The sequence below is a fragment of the Bombyx mori genome, chromosome 20 (assembly GCF_030269925.1).
Source record: "Bombyx mori chromosome 20, ASM3026992v2".
Taxonomy (NCBI): Eukaryota; Metazoa; Arthropoda; class Insecta; order Lepidoptera; family Bombycidae; genus Bombyx; species Bombyx mori.
Window position 1 is genome coordinate 1,994,151 of NC_085126.1, and position 26,599 is coordinate 2,020,749.

Sequence of the window (26,599 nt, forward strand, 5' to 3'; positions counted from 1 at the left end):
CGCGCGGTTTAGTACCCTTAATCATGTCTTGCATCACAAGGTCTAGGGCAAACCCTAACACAAAAAACCGTAGGAAAACCACGTGGAACGAAACGTTAAGATGTAAGTGAAAGAAAACGGTAAGAAAGGGAGAATAGGATGACAGACAATAGCGAAGACGGTTGAATGAGCAACGTGTAAAAAAGGTGTCAGTTAATCTATCTATATATTATTATATAAAAATGAATTGCTGTTCGTTAGTCTCGCTAAAACTCGAGAACGGCTGGACCGATTTGGTTAATTTTGGTCTTCAATTATTAGTGGAAGTCCAGAGAAGGTTTAAAAGGTAGATAAATATGAAAATGCTCGGAATTAAATAAAAATAACAATTTTGTTTTTCCTTTGATGTGTCCCCCGTCGGACGGATTCCTTTTGTTTATTTTAAGTTTATTTTATACAAAAGCTTAGGTCTTTTATTTATCGATTGAGGCACTGCGAAGTCTGCCGGGTCAGCTAGTTTCTACATAAGTATTAATAATTGTTGTGTAAAGAAGAAAACCCGTTGCAAGTCAATCGTTGCTTTAAAATTCTATTACACCGGTGTCGCTGCGCATTTGAAAAGTGCGTCCTTCTGTATTCAAGGGTACTCCACGGGGCGCGAGCGATTCTACTGAGTACTTTTCTCAACAGATTACTTTTGAAGAAAACAAGCATTTGTGATCGCTGAGGCCGGCATTTTTGGTTTTTTTTTTTCTTTTTTCAAAATATTATATGAAATTTGATTTTTCTTATGACGTATTTTGATCCTGACTACAAGTCCGCCTTTCGATGATTGAGACCTCATCTTTCAAGATGGGTAGCTGCACTCACTTCCAATATCTATGAGTCTTTTTTATGATTGAAGAATTACTGGTGGCCCGGAGGCCTTTCCAGTTTCACCAGGACAGGTAGGCGTCGTAGCAAACGTAACTCGTTTACTGGTGGTAGGACCTTTTGTGAGTCTGCACGGGTAGGTACCACCACCCTACCTATTTCTGCTGTGAAGCAGTAATGCGTTTCGCTTTAAAGGGTGAGGTAACCGTTGTAACTATACTGAGACCTTAGAACTTATATCTCAAGGTGGGTGGCGCATTTACGTTGCAGATGTCTATGGGCTACAGTAACCACTTATCACCAGGTGGGACGTGAGCTGTATGTGTCCACCCATCTATGCAAAAAATAAAACATGTATTGAGTACTTATTTCATTAGAAAGTCGATACCTCCTAGCGGGATTCGAACACCGGCGCATTCGCATCGCTCGATAGTACACCGGGCGTCTTATCCTATAGGCCACAGCGACTTCATCATATTTATTATTCGAATAGGCTTGTTTGTTCTTCGGTCGCTTAAAATTTTCAAAATATTCACCCATTTAAGCAATAAAAAAATAATTAAAAAACATAGCAAGTAGGATTCCAGTAGCCAGGAGCGCTAAGCACACCAGAGAGTCGGTCAAAAATGATTCAGAAACATTTCGTGATAACAATAGCTCATAACGTGGCTCGCATACTAACAACTCACATTGTTTTCTGTTGTAGATTGCGACAATTTTTCAACTCGACCCCACCTGCGTTGGTATAAGTTATAAGAGCTTAGCGATTTACTACAACAATATCTTATACCTTTAAACGAGCAATTCTTGTATATTAATATATATGTATATAATCTGAATCTCGGAAACGGCTCCAAAGATTTTCATAAAATTTAGTATACAGGGGATTTCGGGGGCGAGAAATCGATCTAGCTACGATTTATTTTCAGAAAATGTTGTTTTATTCGTGTTTTCAATAATCAACTCTTCCCGACATCTATTGGCGAATAATATTACCTACTATTTTTCTTAATTGAGGGCAGCTAACCGCTTTAAAGACACAACAAGATGGCGTTATCAAAAAAAAAAAAACGAGCAAAGCTCGGTCATCATCTAGTAAATTCTTGAATGACTCGGTGGCACTGCTGACCTTGACTGCTGAACCAAGGATCGTGGGTTCGATTCCCACGTCGGGTTAACATTTGTATGTAAACATGTTCCTTTGCTCGTCGTCTGTGTGTTTAATATCTATATATGTATATATTGGGACCAGATGACTGTCTGTAGCCTGTTCTCCGGTTATTATGCTTTTACGAACCGTAATATTGGGAGACAGTTAGCGATAAGCTTCATTAACTCCAAATGAATTTTAGTACTCGGTCAGAAAGAACTCATTTACTGTATTTCCGCTTCCCTTAAATATTTTATCGACTCCAAAGAAATTCTTTCTATCTGCCAATCTGGTGACATAAAAGTCTAGATAAAGATCTAAAATTTTAATGTATTTTTCATTCATTCTTTCTTGCGCATATAAAAACTAATAAAACATACTTAGAAAGTATTAACCAAAGGTAATAACCACATTACTCTACGACACAAATATTCCTTTTTCATTCCTCACATTCCTTTTTCAATTACGGACAATGCTTCATTAATATAGACCGATTGTTATCAATCGCGGTAAACTGAAATAAATTAAGATTCTACAAACTCAGAAGAAAATCGTTAGGAAGAATATCGACTTTGACCATTAATGGTACCGGAATCTGTGTATAAAAATGTGGTACATTAGACTACTTGGGAAACCACTTAAACAATAAGGAGATACATTAAAATTAATCTATATATATAGGTATAAAAATGAATTGCTGTTCGTTAGTCTCGCTAAAACTCGAGAACAGCTGGACCGATTTGGCTAATTTTGGTCTTGAATTATTTGTGGAAGTCCAGAGAAGGTTTAAAAGGTAGATAAATATGAAAATGCTCGGAATTAAATAAAAATAACAATTTTGTTTTCCCATTGATGTGTCCCCCGTCGGACGGATTCCTTTTGTTTGTTTTAAGTTTACTTATACAAAAGTTTAGGTCTTTTATTTCTCGATTAAGGCACTACGAAGTCTGCCGGGTCAGCTAGTATGCATATAAAAATAAAGAAATAAATCCCTTTTCACTTAGACCTCGACTTATGAGAAATTATACGTCATGAAGACCCAGTAATTTGTTAGGAAAACATATAAAAGTTACCAGATTTATTTTCAGCGGTTTAATAACGCGGGGCAACCCTAACAAGGGAATGATCCTTGTCAAAATATTATGTACAATTTAGATATTAGTTGGTTGAAGGAATTCAATCATAGAGTTTGAAAATGTGTCAAAACCTTATGCTGGGATACAAAATATTGACTGATTCTATAAGCTAAGGGATCTCACCAATACAGTCTTTACCATAAGGGCACACGGGGCCCGTGGCCAGGGCCCCCATTCTCACGGGGGCCCCGAAGGACCGACAATTTCTTTCACACATTTTTATTCTCAAAACATTTTTGTCGGGCACATTACACTTTATTCACAAATCAGTAATCTTATCAGAAGATATTTACAAGGCATATACTACGCCATTATATCGATGACTGCGATTTCATTTACTAAGTACACCAACTAGCCATCACGATAACGGTTTCCGCTATCGTAATCGTAACCAAAAAACTAGCAGCATTCTAATATCATTAATGACACATTATATCATACTGTACTTGATTACCTATAATAAATGGTCATACTCAGTAAAAAAATGTTATTATAATTCGCTTTTTTTACTTTCCAAAAGGGCCTCAAATTCTTGTGTGGCCACGAGCCCCAGCCTGATTTAAGACGTCCCTGGGTCCCACCCTGATAATCGTTTGACGGGACATCTTATTACTTACATATCGACGATTAAGAACTAAATGCTGATCTATAATCTAAATCTATAATAGATTATATTGCACAAGCATCAATATACTCGTAATATGCATTATTGCGGGTTTGTTTGTATTTCATTCGCACATTAGGTAGCGTAAATAGAAGGGTCCTGGTTTACTTAAGTCTAGGACTTGATGATACAACGTCATCGTAATTGCAAAAACAACTAGTTAAAATTTATAGTATTATAATGGCCATTTATGGCCGGTACAGGGGCGCCGATAAAGTGATTGCCTAGGGCGTTCTGGACCTTTAATCCGCCACTGGTAGTAACTGTTTATCTGTGCTATTATGTACCTAATTTGTAGTATTTACCTCCTTAGGGCGGATTGTTTTACTGCCCTCCACGGTATATGCCGAACGCAATTAGAAGTCCTTCTTCAAATGAGGTTACAGGAGAGTCCTGGGCAGTAAGCAATAGCTTGGCTGCGTCTCTGGTATGCTGACTTCCGTGAGCAAAAATAACGGACGGAAATAAATTAACTCAAAAACATTGAAATCACAACTATAAGACAAATGGATAGAACTGAATCATCTGGACTTTTGGTCATTTCTTTTCAATTTTCTATTCACGCAAAGCTCACTTAAATTGTGAAGAGGTTTCGCAGTGTACTAACACATTACTGTCAACACGTTACTGATGGTAGGACCTCTTGTGAGTCCGCGCGGGTAGGTACCACCACCCTACCTATTTCTGCTTTGAAGCAGTAATGCGTTTCGGTTTGAAAGGTGGGGCAGCCGTTGTAACTATACTTGAGACCTTAGAACTCATATCTCAAGGTGTTTTTTTTTTATTTTTATTGTTTAGATGGGTGGGCACTTAACAAGGTGGGCTGTTAGCTGGACGAGCTAACAGCCCACCTGATGTTAAATGGTTACTGGAGCCAATAGACATCTACAACATAAATGCGCCACCCACCTTGGCGGCATTAAAAAAAAAAAGCTTCATAAATCTGTCAACTTTCTTTTGTTATTCTAGCGCGACATTATTTCTCATGTCCACAATTCATTTTTCGTACACATGAAACCGTCAGTCAAGATATGACGTTTTATTGTTTCAACTATAATAATTATTGTTCACGTAATACCATATTTCTTCAGGTTTTTCTACGACCATCCGCTTATAACTAAGATCTGACGTAAAACGGTAATGCCTTCCGGCTGGAAGGGTGGGGCAGCCGTTGTACTAAAAAACTGAGATTTAGAACTCATGTCGTAAAGTGGATGACGATATTGACGTTGTTGATGTCTATGGCCACGGTAATCACTTAGCAACACATGAGCCGTGAACTCGTTCACCCGTCTAAAAATAACTAATAATAAATAAAAAGATTTCTTTCTCAATTTTTTTGTTTAGTATTACAATTATATTAATTTATATTCCTTAAGGTAATAGTAATAAAGGCTAATTGACTACTTACTTTTAAACATCATTATATAAAAAAGAATATTGCCATGATAAGTGAAATGTACAAAAATATAAAAATCACACTCTGTATTTAGAGATATCAAATCTCGCTTTTTTTTTATTATTTAGATGGGTGGACAAGCTCACAGCCCTCTTGATGTTAAGTGGTTACTTTAGCCCATAGACATCTACAACGTAAATGTGCCACCCACCTTGAGATATAAGTTCTAAGGACTCAAGTATAGTTACAACGACTGCACCACCCTTCAAACCGAAACGCATTACTGCTACCCGCGCGGACTCACAAGAGGTCCTACCACCAGTAAACAGGCTTTCACAGAATCTTCTTTTTTTACTATCAAATCAGTGCATATACTCAATATTTCATATTGAAACAAAACATATCTTTTCCACTCTCCTATACTTTTATTTCCTTGCCAATTTGACGAGTTGAGCCGAAAATAGCTTGAGGAACAGAAAAACTTCTCGATTCGCCGGTTCTGAAGCCGTAACATCAAAATAATTCGAATTCTATTTTCAAACATCGAAAGCAATAAGTAAACGATATCAGCAATTAATAATACGAAAGTTAATCGATGAATCTGTGAACCACTGATTCGATTATCCGCTCGCATGAGCCCCAAGGAAATTGACTTATCCGATTATAGGGATGCGGGCCTACGCGTTAACATGCCTCATTGTACATCGATATAATTAAATCGATTCTCATCGCATATCGTTATCGAACAATCTCGTGATTCGGTTTATCTGTTCATATTATCGGAACCATATTAATATACAGATCATTGAATTTTGATATACTTATATTTGTGACTTTTATTCTTTTACAATTTACGTTAACCTTTTCTACCAGCATCCAATGGAATTTGAGGAAATAACGTGAAAGCGAGGCGGCGGTTGCATGCAACAGAGATGTGAATGTTGCGATGGATGTGTGGAGTAACGACAATGGATAGAATACGAAATGAATATGTTAGAGGAAGTCTGAAAGTAGCACCTGTGACAGAGAAACTGAGAAGTGCGCGTTTGGGATGGTATAGACATGTGATGAGACGAAATGAAAATACGGTTGATAAGAGAGTGTTAACTATGAATGTGGAAGGATATAGAGGAAGAGGTAGACCTAAGAAGAAATGGATGGATTGCGTGAAAGACGATATGCGAGTGAGCGAAATGGTAATGATATAAGAGTATGGAAGGAGAAAACATGTTGCGCCAACCCCAGATGAGTGGGAGAAGGGCAGGATACTGATGATGATGATGAACGTGAAAGAAAGAGAAGAAATACACAATTTCGCTGTTGGTTAAACATTAAATAATTCCTTGTGGATCCAGATATATTCGAAAAGTAATATAGACTGAATTGATAATATTAATGATTTTCACCCGAAAAAGTTAGCGTTCTCTACTACGTAATTTCTATAAACTGTGATAACCATATTACGATTCAGAAGCACTAAGCTCACTGTCACCCAATGCTAATAATTCATGTTTAATGTTCACGCAAATTGACGTGATTTAAGCAAAATTCATATATCTACGAATAATTTTCCTACTGTACATTCTAATTATTTTGAAACCACAATCAAATTAATATAAAACTGACGTACGATTCCCGGCTTAGTATTGAATCGACCCATATCTATCCGTGGGTGTCTCAAAAGGCTACTATGGGACTTCCATTGGCTACCAAATAGATGCCAAAAGTAGCATTCACAAGTGGGTTGCAATTCGTTGACCTTGAGGGTTAACTCCTTGTGTAACAAAACAAGTGGACGTTCTGTGCTGGCTTCACTGAATGTGTAAAGGCAGGAAGAAGAATCAACTTAATATAATTTTACTTTGATAAAGCGGCGCGACTCAATAGCCCTTTTATCGTAGCCACCGCTAATTACTCGTACATAACCGACGCAGACGACGTGGCTACGCAAAACCGCCGTCACCTGTAACAGATCTCATCAGCCACTCTAGGTGCTTTTGAACTCTTCAAGCGTCTATCACCATCCTCGTCAAACTCTTTACTTACGGCAAAGAGTTCGACGAGCGAACTAACCCATAGACACAACCCACTGAGTTTCTCGCTGGATCTTCTCAGTAGGTCGCGATTCCGATCCGGTGCTAGATTATGCGAAGCAGTGCTCTTGTTAGGGCCAGTATTAGCACATTCTCATAGGTTGAGCCCTAGTGAGGTGAGCACCAGACACAAAGCAGCTGGAATGGCTCTTGAGGATAGTAGTGAATAGGAAGAGAAAACAAAAAAAAAATTTGTGTGCAATTCACACGTGGTAGAAGTGAAACCTTCCAAAATTAAAATACAACTATCCTAAACGTCTTAAGTATACGTAAAATTTTGTCCTTAGTAAATAATTGTAAGGTAGCGCCCTCTGTGAATTGATATTTTAATTTCACGTATAATCCTAAATTAAAATTCACTACAAGAGCTTTCATACACATGTTAGTATTAAAAAATCTCACAGATGGGCTGTATTAAATAGTATGTATATTTCTGTCTCATTCTTTGCTGGCTTCATCCTACACATTTTTGTATTTGTGTCTCTTACCTGTCGTTTTTTCCGTTGCATCCGGTTTGAAATCACAACGATTCTAAAGAAGTTTTCACTTCAAAAATTGTTAAATCGTTGTTCTAATCTCGAATAGAACTTTGAAACTGTCTATTTATTTCCACAAATCGAAAGACGTCAGTGAAAGTACTAATATCGTGCTTATGTAGATAAAATTTGGCACATGCAACCAGCGTCTAGCCCGTCCCCTCGAAGAACGTTCTAGAGCAGTTCGTATTTCTCATTACGCGTCTGCCCCGACACGTAATAATCTCGCTCCTATAACCATTTAACGAGACCTGCCGGTAATGTTACCACATCATTTACCCGCCACACTGCATTATGGACTCTGTAGTGATGTTCATTAGGCTGCCTCGAATGACATAAGGCAATTCCTTAGTAACTATGAAATAAGATCTATTTTGAACACAATACTTAGACTGGTTTGCTTCAAATCCTACCACGTTAAGTTTTAAGGACGCTTACTTAGGTCAAATGGAAATTGAAACAACGGTAATTTAAACACGGTTTTATTCCTGGTGTAGCTTACGATTTTGGTTGTATAGTGAGAAGACTCTTTTACGGAGTTTCTCTGGAGACCCATTCATCAGACGTTTGCACTCTTGGCAGTGTGGTCGTGGTCATCATTTCGGGTGGTGATCACCAGACGTCGCCATTCCTCTGAGACTCGTAGAGACGAGTAAAATGGATGGAAAATGTTCCGGAAGTCGCAGTCCGAAAAGATGGAGTGATCAAGTGTCTGACTAAACAACCCTAACCGACCTGGTGGCAGGCCACACAAGAAAATGTCGCAGGCGAACACGTCACGATGGTCACCAATGAGCGAACGATTAGAGGAACAGGAGTAGCTTATGAAGAGATCGGTGACCTATTTTTACGAAAAACCAGCATAATGTTACGCCGGTAAGAGTAACGCCATCCATTGGCGAATAGTCGAAGGAATATCGAAGGATTTTGTAGCACCTAGAACGCTCGAGAAATACAACGCCATCTATTGTCAGATAGCGGAAACAATACTAGAGATGTGTGAAATATTCTCGATAATTCTACGGATGTGGTATCGCCTATAAAAGCGTTGCAGAGATGGCACGCAGTCAGTCAGTAATCGGAACTACTCGAAGCGAAGCAGCGAATGGATCGCCTGAAGCGAAGTGGAAGAAGTGAGAATTTTAAAGTGTTTGTGGAGTGTTTTAAGTGTTGAATACAGTTTTTAGTTGTACTTTGGTGAACATTTATCCCGAACCCTAGCTTGTAACAATAACTTCTCGACCCAGTACAGTTCTTTTTAGGTACATAATATCATAACTTTGAATTATTTTTTATATGTTTTTTTTTAAGCTTGTAACGTAATTGATTATTAGATTAAGATATTGTAAGCTCGCATGGGTAAATACCACCACTATGTATATTTCTGTCGCGAAGCAATCACGCATTCCGGTTTGAGTTGAGATCAGTCGTTATACAACAGAAACTTCATTTAGAGGTTTCTTGTTACAAAATGATATTCACGTTCTTATGTCTATGTATTCCGGTACCCACTTAACAGCTGTTGAGTGAGCCCGTTCATCTATCGTGCAAAAAAAACTATTATTTATTTTATACCAATTTCAAACACCCTGTTAACGGATCAGCTTCGCTTCATACATTAATGGCTGTGATTGGCCAGCGGTGACGTAATATCGCACGAACCAATGAGAACTCAGAGAATGCAAAAGTGGCACCAATTGTGAAATTTTTATTATTACACGGAAAAAAAATGGATGCCCAATCTAATAAAATCCAATAATAAAATACAGCAGAAAATTCATTTAGAGATTTCTTGTTTCAAAATTGATAATCACATTCTTACGTCTATGTATTCCGTTACCCACTTAACAGCTGTTGAGCTGTGAGCTCGTTCATCTATCTGCGCAAAAAAAAAACTATTAATTATTTTATACCAATTTCAAACACCCTGTTAATGGATCAGCTTCGCTTCATACATTGATGGCTGTGATTAGCCAGTGGTGACGTATATCGCACGAACCAATGAGATATCAGAGAACGCAAAAGTGGCACCAATGTCAAATCTAATATATTAATACGTGAAGGAAAAACTTTGTATCCCTTTTTATTACGAAAATTGCGCGGACGCAGGAGTATGAAATTTCTCACACTTACAGAGAATAATATTATTATAGACAAGGAGTGCAGAATGTTAATATTTTTTTAAATTATGCCAAAAAAATATATAAAATCAATTAAAAAGCATTACGCACGCAACCATGTATTTGACGCACACACGCATGCGTACTATTTGTTTATTGTCAAACTTTTCTCATTGTTTAGAGTCTGTGGTCTAATTGAGAATAGATTAAATATTGTTTGTCTTTATTAATATTTTTCTATAGTGCAGTCTTGGCGAAATCTTTGATTATAGAAGAATCTTTGACAATAAAATCGTAGCAGTGTACAAACATTTAATTTCTATGAATTATAGTCGAATTTCAACTACCAGGGACCACTAGTTTTTATTATTACACGAAGAAAAAATATGGACGCCCATGTCAATTTACCTATGTTTATAAAATAATTAAACACAATATAATTAGTATTTGAAGAAGTAAGCGCATCTATTCATTTCCCTGGCCATCTCAAGATACCTCTAAGAAATAGACGCAGCACACCATTTATACTCCGAGTACTAATATCATGTCGGCTAGGTATACAAGTAAATTTTACGACACATGTAGTTACTGTTCTTAATGTATACCTCGGACGTTAATGAAAAGCAACGCACAATTTTAAGCTTTAAACACTGTTAATAAAACCGATTTTGTCGTAACAAAGAAAACCGCTAACGACCATTAGTAGTCCAGGAGTGGTGTTGCCATAATTTGTTAGACGTGTAATGCTAAATGAATATTAAAGATTACAAGCTGAGCCGGCAAACGTTGTTTTGCCATATATAAGGTTTCTAGTGTAGAAAAAATAAACTAACTTATTGTAAGTGTGTAAGGATTAACAAATAAAAAAATTAGGGTTGATCGTAGAGGGGTGAAAATTTAGGGTTGTATGTATTTTTGTATGCTGTATCATAAAAAAATAAAAACAAAATTTTTGGTAAAAAAAATAAAATAAAAAATTTAGGGGTGGACCACCCTTAACATTTAGGGGGATGAAAAATAGATGTTGTCCGATTCTCTACTCTGGCCGATATGAATACTAAGATTCACGAAAATTGGTCGAGCCGTTTCGGAGGAGTTCAATCACGCACACCGTGACACGAGAATTTTATATATTAGATTTTGTATGCCACATATAACTTTCTCTTGCTGCATAGTAAATAATAATAGGACACAGCGCGAAGGATTTTATCTTAAGCTCAGCATCTATGTTAGCTGATAAAGTCCACCGTGTGCAAAATAATCCTTAATGGGTGCATCACGCTTTTGAATTTCGTAATTACCTCCACTTCAATATCATCAATGGCTTTTAAATATAAGCAGCGTAGGCAGCGGCTTGGCTCTGCCCCTGGCATTGCTGAAGTCCATGGGTGACGGTAACCACTCACCATCAGGTGGGCCGTATGCTCGTCTGCCTACAAGAGCAATTAAAAAAAAACTCGTGTAAGACTCGGGTTCCAAAGCCAGGAAATAAATACACAGATTACAGTTCACTTAATTCTGTATTACTTTATTTGTAACTCCACTTGTACAATCTATAAGTACTAGAGGTCCCGCAGTAGTCGAAATACGACTATAATTAATTCGAATTGTAAGTTTGTACACTATTATGATTGTATTTTATACTTCTATAATCACAAATTTCGCCAAGGCTACACTATAAAAAATATTAACAAAGACAAACAATATTTAATCTCAATTTGACAACAGACGTCAAGAACAAAAGTTTGACAATAAATAGTATGCATGCGTGTGTGCGTCACATACATGGTATGTAGTGTGTGTAATGTGTTCTTTATTGATTTAATGTATCTGTTATGCATTATTTTAAAAAAATATTAGCATTGTGCACTTCTTCTCTATATTCTCTAGATGTGTGGAAAATTTCATACTCCTCCGTCCGCGCAATTTTCGAAAAAAGGGATACAAAGTTTTTACTTCACGTATTAATATATAGATAGAAAGCAGATGCTCACTATTCAATACACTGCTTTCTGTCTCGTTTTTTCAGACTACCGCCTTTTTTATTATGTCACGTCCCCACTACTGTAATTGCTCCCACCAACAGCGTTGCTATTTGGCAATCCGAAAATTGCCTTAACATTAACAAATTTAATTATTTTACAACAAACCTTACACTTATATCGACGTTTGAAAGGCAAACGTGACTAAGCGGCAATACGTGAATTTTACAGTAGGCTAATTTAAAGTTGAAATACCTGAAAACAAAATTTATTTTAACGAATCTAGCTGTAGTAGAATCTAGCTAGTAGCTGTAGGATTGAAATGATTTTAATAGACCTAGAAATATTTTTTTTGCGCATCGAATATGGTTATTGCCTATCATTTATGTACAAAACAGTTATTGTCGCTTAGTCATGTTTGCCTTTCAAGCGTCGATATGTAGAAATAGGATCGCGACGCATAAAATAAAACTATTCCACTATTGCACTTTTATTGTTCTCTTTTTTTTATTGCTTAGATGGGTGGACGAGCTCTCAAACCATCTGGTGCTAAGTGGTTACTGGAGCCCATAGACATGTACAACGTAAATGCCGCCACCCACATTGTTATATGACTTCTAAGATCTCAGTATAGTTACAACGGCTGCCTCACCCTTCATACCGAAACGCAATACTGCTTCATGGCAGATATTGGTGGGGTGGTGGTACCTACTCGTTCGGACTCACGTGTGATACAGCCACCAGTAATTACGCAAAATATTCTCTGTTATTATAATTAAAAATTAGCTGACGTGTTCTTTACGCCTTGCTCATTCAAGACGCATCTTGCTTTTCTCTGTCATTCTCTTCTCCCTTTCTAATCCATTTCTCTCACTCACACCTTAACGCTCCGTTCCACCCTCTTTTCATACCTTCCATTCTTATCAATCTTACATATACATATATCTATATATTTAATGGGCTTTATTTACAATAGTACCCACTTGTACAGTGCATAGTTATCGGTGAAGTGTGAGACCTCAAGAATAGGTACCACCATCCTGTCTCTGACCACCATCCACCATTTGATTTCACATCTCAAGGTGGGCGACAGGATTCACGTTGTAGTCTATGGGCTCTTTTGAAGCTAGCAATAAAACAATAATTTAATTGAATCACAAAAGAATTCGATATACATATAATTTCGAAACTTTTAAATAGCTTTCACCGGAAGAAGCCCCGGGCCACACTCACTGAAGCGCTGAACAACAAAGTTTCTTAGAACTTAAATTAAGCTTATTTGTAACGACCATCTGGGTAAAACATTGAATTTATTTATTTATTACTGGTGGTAGGACCTCTTGTGAGTCCGCACGTGTAGGTACCACCGCCCTGCCTCCGTGAAGCAGCAATGCGTTTAGAACTTATATCTCAAGGTGGGTGGCGCATTTGCGTTGTAAATGTCTATGGGCTCCAGTAACCACTTAAGACCAGGTGGGCGGAGAGATCGTCCACCTATCTAAGCAATAAAAAAAACATTGAATTTATTTATTTACTGATGCATTTTCGGTATTACAAATAAAAGTTACGTATTACTCACATTAAGACTTGTGGGAATATCACGATGGCTCCATACGACTCCAGAAAATTCGCCTAACGTCTAAACAACCATACATCATTTGGCGTCTGCACGAGATAAGGGTGAACAGCACTATTTCCGCTAGATCGTGTAGAGGAAGCGATACCAATCTGCGTGGGGTGAAGTTTGGATGTGTTTTGCCTTAAGTTACGAGATAAGTACCGGTTTTACTGATTAAGATCAAATGATTTTAAGCTACTATTTCAATCGTTAAGTACACCGCGTGTAATTCATTTTTACTGGGGGTAGGACCTCTTGAGAGGCCGCGCGGGTTGGTACCACCACCCCGCTTATTTCTGCCGTGAAGCAGTAATGCGTTTCGGTTTGAAAGTTGGGGTAGCCGCTGTAACTTTATTTGACACCTTAGAGCTTATGTCTCAAAGTGGGTAGCGCATTTACGTTGTAGATGTCTATGGGCTCCAGTAACCACTTAACACCAGGTGGACTGTGAGCACGTCCACCCACCTAAGCTATAAAAAAAAAATATTCTTGTCTGCCAATGACTGCCAATGGTGATATGACTGCCAATTGTACTTGTTTGTTTTTAATGTTTCGCATTAACCATTTTTGAATGACTCCAATATGACTAAACAATATTGTAAAATAAAAATAAAAACCCGCAAAATATTAATAATTTACGCAATTACCGGTAATGGTAGGGTTGCCACACGGGCAGAGGTACTGTGAGCTTCCAAAACTAATCGGGTGACAGCGTGCCTTGACCTCGTCTGCCCAGTGCCTGCGATGAAGTTAGTAATTTGGACCACACTTCATTCGCAGTCTTGACAAAGACAAATGCCGGAACGTTACACAAATTGATGTAGAGCGACCGATTTTTCCCTGTTCATTTTGAAAATTGTTTTTCAAAATTGAAAACTTCCTTATCACTTTAAACGTGTTTTACAAGTTTGGTACAACGTTTTGATCTTCAATCTCGTGTTCATCATACAGGACTTCTGGTCGAACCGCTCGTTTCGATATAGAGTCGTGGAAACCAACTCCTCCCCACGACCTCTTACAGCAAGGGTCCGTCCTTTTTCCACTCCATTTTAGTTTATTTATTAATGACATTCCCCGGTCGCTGTCGACTCAGTTAACCTTATAGTCCGAATATACTACAGCTTATTATTCGAGGAGAAACAAGTCCATAATCGCGAGTAAGCTCCAGAGCGGAGTCGTAACCCTCGGACAGTGTTTCCAGAAATAGGGGATCGATATTAACCCGAAAAGCACAGACGAGCTCGTTCAAAAGGGGGACTTAACGTGAATCTCCTCCCGCATAAGGCATAAGAATATAAACCCCCCATCACCCTCTTTTTTCAATTCAAACCCTAGGCCAGAAAGGCTACAAAGTCCACCTGGGGTAACCCTGGATGCATCCAGGATATTCCGCCCATTTCAAAGTCTGTCCACGACCGAGTCGCGTTTATCCGCGGCAGACTTTATTTTTAGACATATAAACACCCTCCAATCCCTCCAATGCCGTCAGTGCATCGTCATTCTCAAGGAACGTCGATTAACACGATGATATGGGTCTTGAATTGATCAGGAAACACCTGAAGTCAGCGTCGGAATGGTAATTCGATAAGACCATGCGTCATGGTAATCGCGTCATCGTTGCCGCCGTTGACTACTCTCCGATTCCGACTCACGCAGAAGCCAGTCACTATCGACCCTTTAGACACGTATTTATGGATCAATCTGATCCCTTAACACTATTATTAAATATTTATGTAGTTGCATTTGGGAAGCAGCGGCCTTTAAGCTCTTAGATCTATTTCGGGCAGCTGTTAGCAAATCCCACTCATCCCAGCTGAACTAGTAGGATTTAGCTTACGAGGTAATGAGATTGAATGCTAGGTTTCTACTGTTGCTGAAGTACACTTTTTCTTTATCCAATGAACGGACGCCGAATAACCTTTCTGGTCCTAAGAATTCTATCAAAATTCTCATCAACGTCTTCTTGGTTACTTTCCGGATCAATCAATTACGTCGACCTCTAGGGATCACGTGTGACATTAGCTACAAGAATCAAGCTTCAATGAATACGGTATATCATGTTACTGCGTAACTAAAACCGCTTGCTCATCCATAATATCCAGCTTTGCGTTAAAACGTCTCATTAACACCCGTGCTAATTACCGCGATAAATGTTGTTATGTTGTTGTTTGCCACAATGTATAGATGATGGCGTTTTTCAACAAAATTTTTAGACTAATGACTTGTGAACGATGTTTGGAAGGTAGATATGAGAATAATCAAATATAGGTATTATGATTAAGGGCGCCTTCTTTGTTAGTTTTTCTTCTAATTCAGTCCTTAGTTTTATTTTGCAAAGCATGGACATACGTCACGGTGCTGTATCGACATACTACCTCATGATGGTGGAAAAAGTCAATGCGAAGTCAATTGTGAGGTGGATGATCGGAAAAATTGTTCGGACTCAGGGGGAAGGCAATTCATCCTGCCTTGAGAAAACCGAATCAACCCCGTCCTTGTTATTTGAGTAACACAGTTCAGTGATGATAAAGGTAAAGCTACGGTATTAGCTGAATATTGTGGACAAATTAATACCCGGAAACGGGTCTCATTAGGCAAGGTGATTCTGTTGCGCCTCTATTTATACTAAGCGTTGAATTTCTCGACGGTTTTTTCAATGGGTCGCGATTATGATCCGGTGGTAGATTCTGCGAAGCACTGCTCTTGCTAGGGCCAATATTAGTAATTTCTCTCAGGTTGAGCCCGTGAGCTCTTTCACCCGTCCGAGCGTGGCTGAAATAATACCTTAAGGCTACCAGCGAATAGGTAGGGATATAGAAAAAAAACTAAGTTTGTTCCGTTAAAATAATTTTAATCTACGCAATAACTAAATAAATAAAATGACAAACAATATTATGTAACGTGAAGTGTGAGGGAATACCGTTCCAGAAGAAAACGATAATGCTGTCAATCAAGAAAAATAGGAAGAAAGAAGAATTGAAAATCTAGATGTGAGACATAAGATTAAAAACTTATATTAAAATTTATGAAATAAATATAAGCATGAACGAACTCGAATGTGTTGTTTAAATAAAAATACAATTAAGTAAGACTTTGAATATGACGAAGGAGAATTTTGAAAAAGCGAGATGAGTGTATGATCGAAGAAATTCGTAGCCACATTTAGGTTTACAATACACCTCAGCATTAGTAAATTAGGGCGAAAAATGGAAAGGGTTTAGGTAGGATAAGCCAAGTAGACTATTTAGACAGTGCTGTGTGTGTACCCTACAAAGATCTAAGCTTGTTCCCTTGACCACGCAAAACGAATTATAATAATGATCTCGAAAAAAAAAAAAACTAAACATTCAGATAAAATACTTGATAGATCATCAATGGACTAAAATATCCACGAATTCATATCGAAGCGACGGAATCAAATTTTTGGACGTTCCTATACGGAATAACTGAAGCTATTCCAATCAGAACTCTAACAAACTGACTGGTGACGAGCTTGGTGTGCAAAAACATTTTGGGTGTCAGACATATAAATTAAACAGACTAACTTTATTCACACTCTGATTTAATCAATGAAGTAGGAAACCTATGGAAATGAAACGTCAACCAAAATTTCGTGCCAGTGTGACGTCATCTGGCCACAAAACATGGCGGCTTTAGTGCTGTACAAAAGATTTCAATGTTATCAGGTTTTATCGATAAACGTTCTTGGCTCGTTTTATTTTAAGTATTGTTGAGTATTATTTATTTGTAGAATTTATACTTTAATGGGAAGTAAGTAGGTATATTGTTATGTGCAAATATGATATGATTTAGATGGGTGAAATCTAAGACAAGTTCGTCCTTCGAATTTGCCAAGTAAACGATATGATGATTTTTAAAAGTTGCTACACTGATTTTATAAAGTTGTCGTTTGTCGCAAAACATAAAGATTGGCGTAGTTCAAAGCCATCAGCCCATTTCTAGCATGCTAAATGTTATCGTATTTTAAGTACGTGTTTTTCTTAGACTATTACAATCTATTTTAATTGTTTTGCTGACTCTAAAGTCCGTAACATATTACCGCAGCGCACACCAAGGAAGGTGCGCCGCACCATTTGAATCACTTTCGCTTGAGAGTGATTCAAATTTTAAACTTATCAAGGGACCGCGTGAAAAAAAAAACACCTACAGAACATTTATTCGTTAATAAAATTACAAACGTCATTCCTTGTGACTTCCTCTCTAAATTAACTCAATTATTAAATATTTAACGAGTTGACAATAGTGTTTTACTCACTGCGGAATAAAACTATTTTATTTAAATAGTTCCGAAGAGATTTTGTCGGTAGCCTTTTTCCTGAAATATCTAAACAGAATGTCTAAATATGTTTTGATGACATATTTTAAAGAGGTATTTATGATTAGTGTCATGATCAATAGATTCCGACCGAAAAATGGTTTCCGATTTTTCGGATGAGGGCTCCATAATGAATTTAAATATATATAGATAATAGTTTTGGGGCATCGACTTTCTTGAGATCCTATAAAATGTGTTTTAATTATTATTTTTGTATGTTTTAAGCATGATAAAATAAGAAATTTTATATAAGCAATCATATTAAATCGATATCAAAGTCATTATATAATGTCAACCCAAAACAGACGCCCGAACTGACGTGACAATGACATTTGGCGCGCTAAACATGGCGGATTTTCGGCCTCATTAGACGGAGACGGAGACATTTACGTATATTCATGTTTCATTTTATGTACGCACTGAAATACTGTTATATTGTTTTCCTGCGAGTTAAAGTGCTGAGTAAGAACGAGATAGATATATGTTTATGTGTGTGCTTTCAAAATGGGTGCTATTTATATAAGCAATAGTACGTATAGAACAATATGTCGTGTCCCTACTATATAGGTCTATGGATTTAATCTGCCAATTTTAAATTGATGCATTTTATTCAACTACCGTCTTCTGACTTTTTTTTTTTTTTTTTCCTACCTAAGCTGATAGCCCTAGCGGCTATGTCAGCGTAACCCTAACTTTAGTAGGTGAGCTCACGGGGCTCAAACCTGACGATGTTGCTAACACGAACCCTAGCAAGAGCCGTGCCTCGCAGAATTTACCACCGGGTCGGAAACGCGACCCACTGAGAAGATCCGGCGAGAAACTCAGTGGGCTGTGTCTGAGGGTTAATTTACTCGTGGAGCCCTTCGTCGCAAGCGACGGGTTCGACGAAAACGATGACCGGTGCTTGAGGTACCTAAAAGCACCGTTAGTGGATCGGGTGGATCCGAAATGACGTGTGTGTCTTCTGACCGCCTGCATTCTCTTTTAAATATGTCTTAACCGGCTATCCCCTCTTGACTGGTCACGTGGCTTAGTCACGTGACTTTAAAAGCAGTCAATTGAGCAACTAATAACCAATAATATTTAAATGTTTTGCAATACAAACCTCATATTTAATAATAACTCTTAATATCTACATGACTTTATATAATCATAGTAATATAAATAATCATAAGCCTTACAAACAATTGATTTATTTATTATATTCATGTATTATTCACATTGGCGGACTTAATGACGTCTAAGGCAATCTCTACAAGTCAACCGAAGTTAGGGCACAGTAAATAATGCTAGTACATCCAAATATAAATTAAACTTACCAACACAAATACATATTATACATAAGTGTTAATATACATAAATACAAATATAAATAAATACACACATCACATAATTTCGTATTTATTTAGTCATATTTTAATATCTAACTTTTCAAATAAACCACTAAATTTATCGTCAGACACGACGGATCGATTTTCCAAAACATTTACCATTAATCAATAATAAAATTAATAACAATAATAATAATAGTAAAATAAATATAATAATATAGAGGGGGAAGAGGTCGACCAAAGAAGACATGGATGGAGTGTGTGAATGACGATATGAGAGAGAGAGGAGTGAGTGTTGAGATAACGGCTGATAGAAGAAAATGGAAGAGAAAAAATAGCTGTGCCGACCCCACCTAGTGGAATAAGGTGGAGAAAAAGAAGAAGAATAACGCAAAATTTATCATTTCCAAATTTTCATCAACTTCTTTACTCATTTTTCATCGTGAATTTAACATAATCGGGTCTATTTATCGAATTGAGTTTTTCAATATTGAATCCACTGTTGTTCGTCGCAAATCAATCTCCGTAACTATCAATTTACAAAACAATCATAGAGACGTATAATAACAGCCATCCAATCCGGCACTGCGGTAGATTGAAATACGGCGAATGGCGTCACAATTCGTCCTGTAATTTCCTTGAACAGTATTAATATTTTAAAGCAGAGAAGCAAGAGAGGATCTATCATTATCATGGTGAGTCCTGACATGATTCATTGGTCGTCGAGAACGACCAGGGTCTGCTTGAAGATAGTGAATCTTCTAATCCGCACGGGTAGGTACCACCACCCCGTCTATTTCTGCCGTGAAGCAATAATGAGTTTCAGTTTGAAGGGTGAGGCAGCCGTTGTAACCGCACTGAGACCTTAGAACTTATATCTCAAGGTGGGTGGCGCATTTACGTTGTAGATGTAAAGAAATAGAAAAAAAAAATTAAAACAAAAAAACTGCTTTTACTGGTAGGTTGGTGAGATATATTACCGCCAAGTTACTTGATACAAGATACCTATAGACGCAACTTGAATATCATCACCCTCCTTCAGACATAAAGTTTCATCTGTGATGTAGTAACAGGTTCCAGTCACAAGACTGGGACAGCTCTTGAGCTCAGGTTATGAGAGAGATAAAGAAGACAGAGAGAGAGAGAGATGAAAATCCTCGAAAAAACTCTTTTATTCTTCATTCAATTGCCTTAAACTTCTTCAGCTGCAATAAATTTAACCGGTGCATTTATCTATTCGTTCGATTTATGCTTCCACCGATGTCCGTGCAATGTGGCGTGTATCCAAGATGTAACGTCAGGTGCCGACACTCTGGTCACGAAACTAGGTCCGACTGCCCCTTGGTCACAATCACTTGTCTTCCAAGACGACACTACACCCCAGAGAACTCCATTGAGCACTACTGGAGCACCCACGTTCCGCTATAAAAAGAACATTCGTAATGAACAAATTAGCACCGATCGGTGTACCTTTCCTTTTCAACATTCGAACATTCTTTACTGGTGGTAGGACCTCTTGTGAGTTCGCACGGGTAGGTACCACTACCCCGCCTATTTCTGCCGTGAAGCAGTAATGCGTTTCGGTTTGAAGGGTGAGCCAGCCGTTGTAACTATACTGAGACCTTAGAACTTATAGGTGCAAGGAACAAGGTGGGTGGCGCATTTACATTTTAGATGTCTATGGGCTCGAGTAACCACTTAACACCAGGTGGGCTGTGAGCTCGTCCACCCATCTAAGCAATAAAAAAATAAAAAGTAACCTATAGTTAATGCGATTAAGGTAATGAAAGTCCTTCTAGCAACACTATGGTTAATTTTACATAGCATTTACCAAGTGTTTCGTAATAGTTTCCGAAGTACGAAAGTAAGCAATAAAAAAAATTTAACATGTTAATGTTTTTTGGGCGCAATGTAAACAAATAAAGCTTAACTGGCGAGTACCTTCGCTTTACATGGCTATATATATATATATATGTGTGTGTGTGTCAAATACGTGGTAGTGTGTGTTATATATATTTTTTTTGTTGATTTAATGCATTCTGCACTCCTTCTCTATATTCACTATAAGTGTGGGAAATTTCATACTCCTTCGTCCGCGCAATTTTCGTAAAAAGGGGTACAAAGTTTTTACTTCACGTATTCATAAATAGATCTGTATTATACTCGTAGGAAGGTTACCTATAATTTATATTCGGTCAACTTACATTTTCCACGCAAATTTCACTTCCACCAGGAGGATCCAGACACATGATCAAGTCAGTCTTATTGACACCGTAGGCGTCCAGCTCGGCGGCGCACTCCTCAACTTCCGATGGATGGAGATGAGTCACTGTGAGCATTCGGCGGCGCTCTATAGCTTCCATCGATTCGGGGTGTTTGGGCTTTTGTTTCTGGTAAAATAAAGTCGATCAAACTTGTTGTGAAAATGTTAGATCTGTATCAATTACTTTGGTGGCTGTAGAATCTTGCTATTACGGGCACAAAGTGGACCATCGACAATAAATAAATAAATTAAAATTAAAGACAAAGAAGAGAATGAAGTAAGTAGTGCTTTCTTCGGCATTCCCGAATCATAGGCATAATTAAAAATAATAAAATAATAGTTTAGAAAAACTAAAAAAATACGCTATTATAGAAAATCGCTTTTTTTACAATAAAATATTTTTTTCTTACACTATTATTAATTCAAATTTATTAAAATTTATTTTCTATTTTTTAGTTGGATTTTCTAAAAAAGCGTATTTTTTTGTTTTTCTAAACTAATTTTTATTAAAGTATTATTAAAATTAATGATTTTCAATAAAATTGAGCCAACATTGATGTTTATTCTAAGTCGGTAACTTATACGAGAAATGAGGAATTCAGGCGCCTGCTGCCTCTCTCGGATGAGATAGCCTGCGGTTCCCAGGTTCCCTCTCCGAGAACTATTTCTCCTATTTCACCTATGTGATCGGCGCACCTGGTAGTTTCCCTTCTTAATCTTGATGCAGACACTCCGGGTCTCAGGAAAACAAAAAATCGCTAATCCTGATTATTCTAGTAAGGATAACGGATCAAACTGTTTAAAATATTTAAATTGTCATCAGTCCTTAATAAGTATGCCAAATTTCGAGTTAATCCGACGTTTTGAATGAGACCAAAAGCATGTTCATAGATTCCGTTACATACTAACATGCGTATAAAGCTAATAAAAAATAGAACTAATTTAAAATAAATTTCGTAAATAATATAATAAAATAATAAGCTCAAACGTGTCTATTAACGAGAAGTGTCCTCGCTAAGACTATATGATAAAATAAAGCTGCTTTCAGACTAAGCTTTAATAGAATGCTATATAGTATAGCAGCCTATACTTAGTCAATAATATATAGTACAGTACAGTGTGAACGTGTCCTTAACAATATATGGCGCGCGAGATTGTTGTGCTGAGCTATATACTATATGCTATTATATCATAGCGTAGTCTGAAAGCGGCTTAAGGGCGATTGAGGACGGTAATTTTGCGAATTTAACAAATACGTCCATCAAAGCAATCAGACCGGCCACATTATTAGCGTCGGGCTAAGGTTCGGTGAGCTAAGTGGCACATAATCCTTATATCATAATTCGCACACCCTTGTAAAACCTAACTAGCTAAGTGACTAAATGGCCTGAATACATTACAGTCACAATTTGTTATTCATACCACTTACTATCTGATTGATTGCTAAGGTGGTTTACTGATTGAAAACAAAAATACTACTGCGCATATGCTTTGTACTGTACTATGATAAACAAGATTTCTTAAAGTGTTAAAATGGGGCCACTCGTAAATATAAACAGTTTTTTTTTTCATTGCTTACTCACAATTCATCCCACCGCCAGTAATTACGCAAATTATAATATTACGGGTTCGATTTTTATTACACGATGTTATTCCTTCAACGTAGAAGTCAATCGTGAACATTTGTTAAGTACGTATTTCATTAGAAAAATTGATACCCTAGCGGGATTCGAACACTGTTGCATCGCTACATACGAATGCACTGGACGTCCTATCCTTTAGGCCACGATAAGTCTGTTACAGTTGCACACAACCGGCTTTTTAGGCAACCGCTTTGCTCTGCCCTTGGCAATGCTGAAGTCCAAGGGGCGACGGTAACTCCTCGCCATCAGATAGGCCGTATGATCGTCTGCCTATAAGAGCAATAAAATAATTACCATACCACCACCAACCGGTCGCATTGGACACACGCACCGAGAACCACAACATAACTATCAAAAGAAAATGTACTCTAACTCCTATGCATTTGAAGGCAAAATCGTATCTTAAATATAAAGGGGATACAGATTCGGAGACAGTGGTTGTAATCAACAAAACCGAAAGGACATAAGCGAAAGTATAGTTGCTTTGCTAAAAAAATCGGTCGTCTGTAAAGTCGGCTTACTGACGATAGTTGAACGTGACAACGTCATTAGAAAATACTGATGGAATGGTTTCATTTTTCAAACGAAAATTTTAATTTTATTTGTTTGATAGATATTTTGTATGGATATAGAGAAGAAGGTAAATGGAAATCACTATCGCTCACTCACTTGAGTGAGTCCTCCTACTTAGGAGAGAGACAGATGTCGAACGCTGCCGAACGCGGAGGCCGATTGTGCCTCTTTGTCGCTCATTGCGCGGTCTCACTTGCACTTCAAGCCTTTAATGGAACGCCTCAGAGCGAGGTGACGCCGCATGAGTCATGTTTCTTCGTGCATGCAGCCGGCTCCATCGAATTATAAGACGTTGTCATGTCAATATGTTATACGAACATCAATTTCTTATGCCGAAAATATGCTTACCAACGATGGATTCCATGACGTCACAATGAAATGAGTTGCGGCAACATCCATGAACGTCTTCTGAAGTCTTATCGCTTTTATTTTCGGCGTGAACCTCAGGGTTTCAGCCAGCTGGACCATGGCCACATCGAAAATGGGACTTTTGTCGTCGAAATAAGGATGAATTTGTATCAGCTTGGCCGGCAGTAGCAGCCCTCCTTTTTTGTAATTGATACTCCCGAGTCTCACTTTCACTAGTTTTAAAGTTTCTCTCATTCTGAAATAAAAGAATAAAGAATATCGGCCTCAGTGGGAGGAGCCGGTATGCCAACCTGCTTATAGCGAAACGGCTGCCTTTTTTCATGCCTTTTTGTATGCAGACAAGCATACTTAATGGAGAGTGGTTACGGTCGCCCATGGACATCAGCAATGCCATGAGCAGAGTCAAGCCGCTGCCTACCGCTATTTCAGTTTTACATGGGTAGCATACATAAAAAAAATACAAATCTATTCAGACATCAGAATAAGAAAACAAAAAGTATATGTAATTTTTTGCTATCAATCTATATGTATTTGAACCCACGGTAATTTAAGATTAATAATATTATGTATTAATACACGCTATGTAATTCGATTAATACGCGCTATGTAATCGAAGAATCTAGTAGCACCTAGAACGCTCGAAAAGTACAACGCCATTTATTGTCAGTTAGCGGAAACACAAAACTCGAAATGTGTGGAATATTCTCGATAATTCTAGGAATATGGTATCGGTTATAAAAGCTTTGCAGAAATGACACGCAGTCAGTAAGTAATCGGAACTACTCGAAGCGAAACAGCGAACGAAGCACCCGAAGGGAAACGGAAGAGACGAATTGAGAATTATAAGCGTTCTGTGAGTGTTCTAAGTGTTGAATACAGTTTTTAAGTTTCACTCCGGTAGTTTTTTTGTTTATTCCGAACCCCAGCGCGTAACAGTATTTAAAAACGGTAAAACTTACAGGAACAATCCGTCGGCGGCCGTCAAAATCCAATTCTCGTCAATCAAGGCCCCCGCGCTGACGTACTTCGATCGCTGCAGTATCGCAACCACGTACGGGAATACGTGACTGTTCGTCACTCTCGTGTGCTCATCTAATTCAGCATTGCTAAGTCGCTGTACCGTTTCTATCTTACTCGATACAGTTTTAATAAATAATAATACGCAAATGTAGATATTCATTTTTCGAATAATGCTAAATAAATAATACGTGTTCGATTTTCGAACATCGGAACGTTTTGAATGCGAACGACTAACGGCGAATTACGTAACCGTTTGTTTGGTAAACGCGCGCAAACATGCTCCCATTGTTTTGAATCGATTGTTGATTTTAAAATTTCGAATTAGGAACAGCGATTTTATTAGCACTAACTAGGATGAGAAGTCGTCGTGGCCTAAAGGATAAGACGTCCAGTGCATTCGAGTGTAGCGATGTGTGTTCGAATCCCGCAGGCGGGTACCAATTTTTCTAATGAAATACGTACTCAACAAATGTTTACGATTGCCTTCCACGGTGAATGAATAACATCGTGTAATAAAAATCAAACCCGCTAAATTATAATTTGCGTAATCACTGGTGGTAGGACCTCTTGGGGGTCCGCACGGGTAGATACCACCGCCCCGCCTCTTTCCGCCGTGAAGCAGTAATGCGTTTCGGTTCGAAGGGTGGGGTAGCCGTTGTAACTATACTGAGACCTTAGAACTTATATCTCAAGGTGGGTGGCGCATTTTTTTTATTTTTTTTTATTGCTTAGATGTGTGGACGAGTTCCAGCCCACCTGGTGTTAAGTGGTTACTGGAGCCCATAGACATCTACAACGTACATGCGCCACACACCTTGAGATATAGTTCTAAGGTCTCAGTATAGTTACAACGGCTGCCCCACCCTTCAAACCGAAACGCATTACGCATTTACGTTGTAGATGTCTATGGGCTCCAGTAACCAGTTAACACCAGGTGGGCTGTGAGCTCGTCCACCCATCTAAGCAATAAAAAATAAAAAAAACTCTTATCGGAGTCCACAGAACGCCACGTCACGCCAAACCTTTTTAAGTATATATATTTCTTCTGTGCATGTGTTTGTCACTGAACTCCTCCTAAACGGCTGGGCCGATTTTAATGAAATTTTCTGTGTACCTTCAAGTGGATTCGAGAATGGTTTAGATTTACAAATCAGCCCGGCATATGGCGCTGCAGTCAGTATCTATGTTATTTATCTTTGGAAGTCAATCGTGAACACTTGTTAAGTACGTATTTCATTAGCAAAAATTGGTACCCGCCTGCGGGATTCGAGCACCGATGCTACGCTCGATACGAATGCACCGGACGTCTTATCCTTTAGGCCACGATGACTAATATTAGATTCAAATTTCAACTTAATATTAGAATGAGTGCGGCCCTGTCCGAGCCGAATCGCAACTGCCTGCACCAATAAAACGCGCTACCAAAAATATATATATGTATAATTTTTATTTACCACCCACTAAATATCGAGCCATCAACCCACGGAAAGAATAACGTATTCTCTAGTAACAAA

At 38.0% G+C, this 26,599-nt stretch overlaps 1 protein-coding gene across 1 annotated transcript; it reads right to left on the reverse strand.

Moving 5' to 3' along the window:
• Positions 1 to 19,068: 19,068 nt before the first annotated feature.
• LOC101742190 (hypodermin-A) lies at positions 19,069 to 25,315 on the reverse strand. The gene is made up of 4 exons (XM_004922543.3): positions 25,025 to 25,315; positions 24,045 to 24,300; positions 21,422 to 21,607; positions 19,069 to 20,639 (listed from the first exon to the last, which is right to left on the reverse strand). Exons 1-4 carry the CDS (start codon positions 25,243 to 25,245, stop codon positions 20,451 to 20,453), a joined length of 852 nt encoding a protein of 283 aa, XP_004922600.1. The 5' UTR covers positions 25,246 to 25,315; the 3' UTR covers positions 19,069 to 20,450.
• Between the last annotated feature and the right edge of the window lie 1,284 nt (positions 25,316 to 26,599).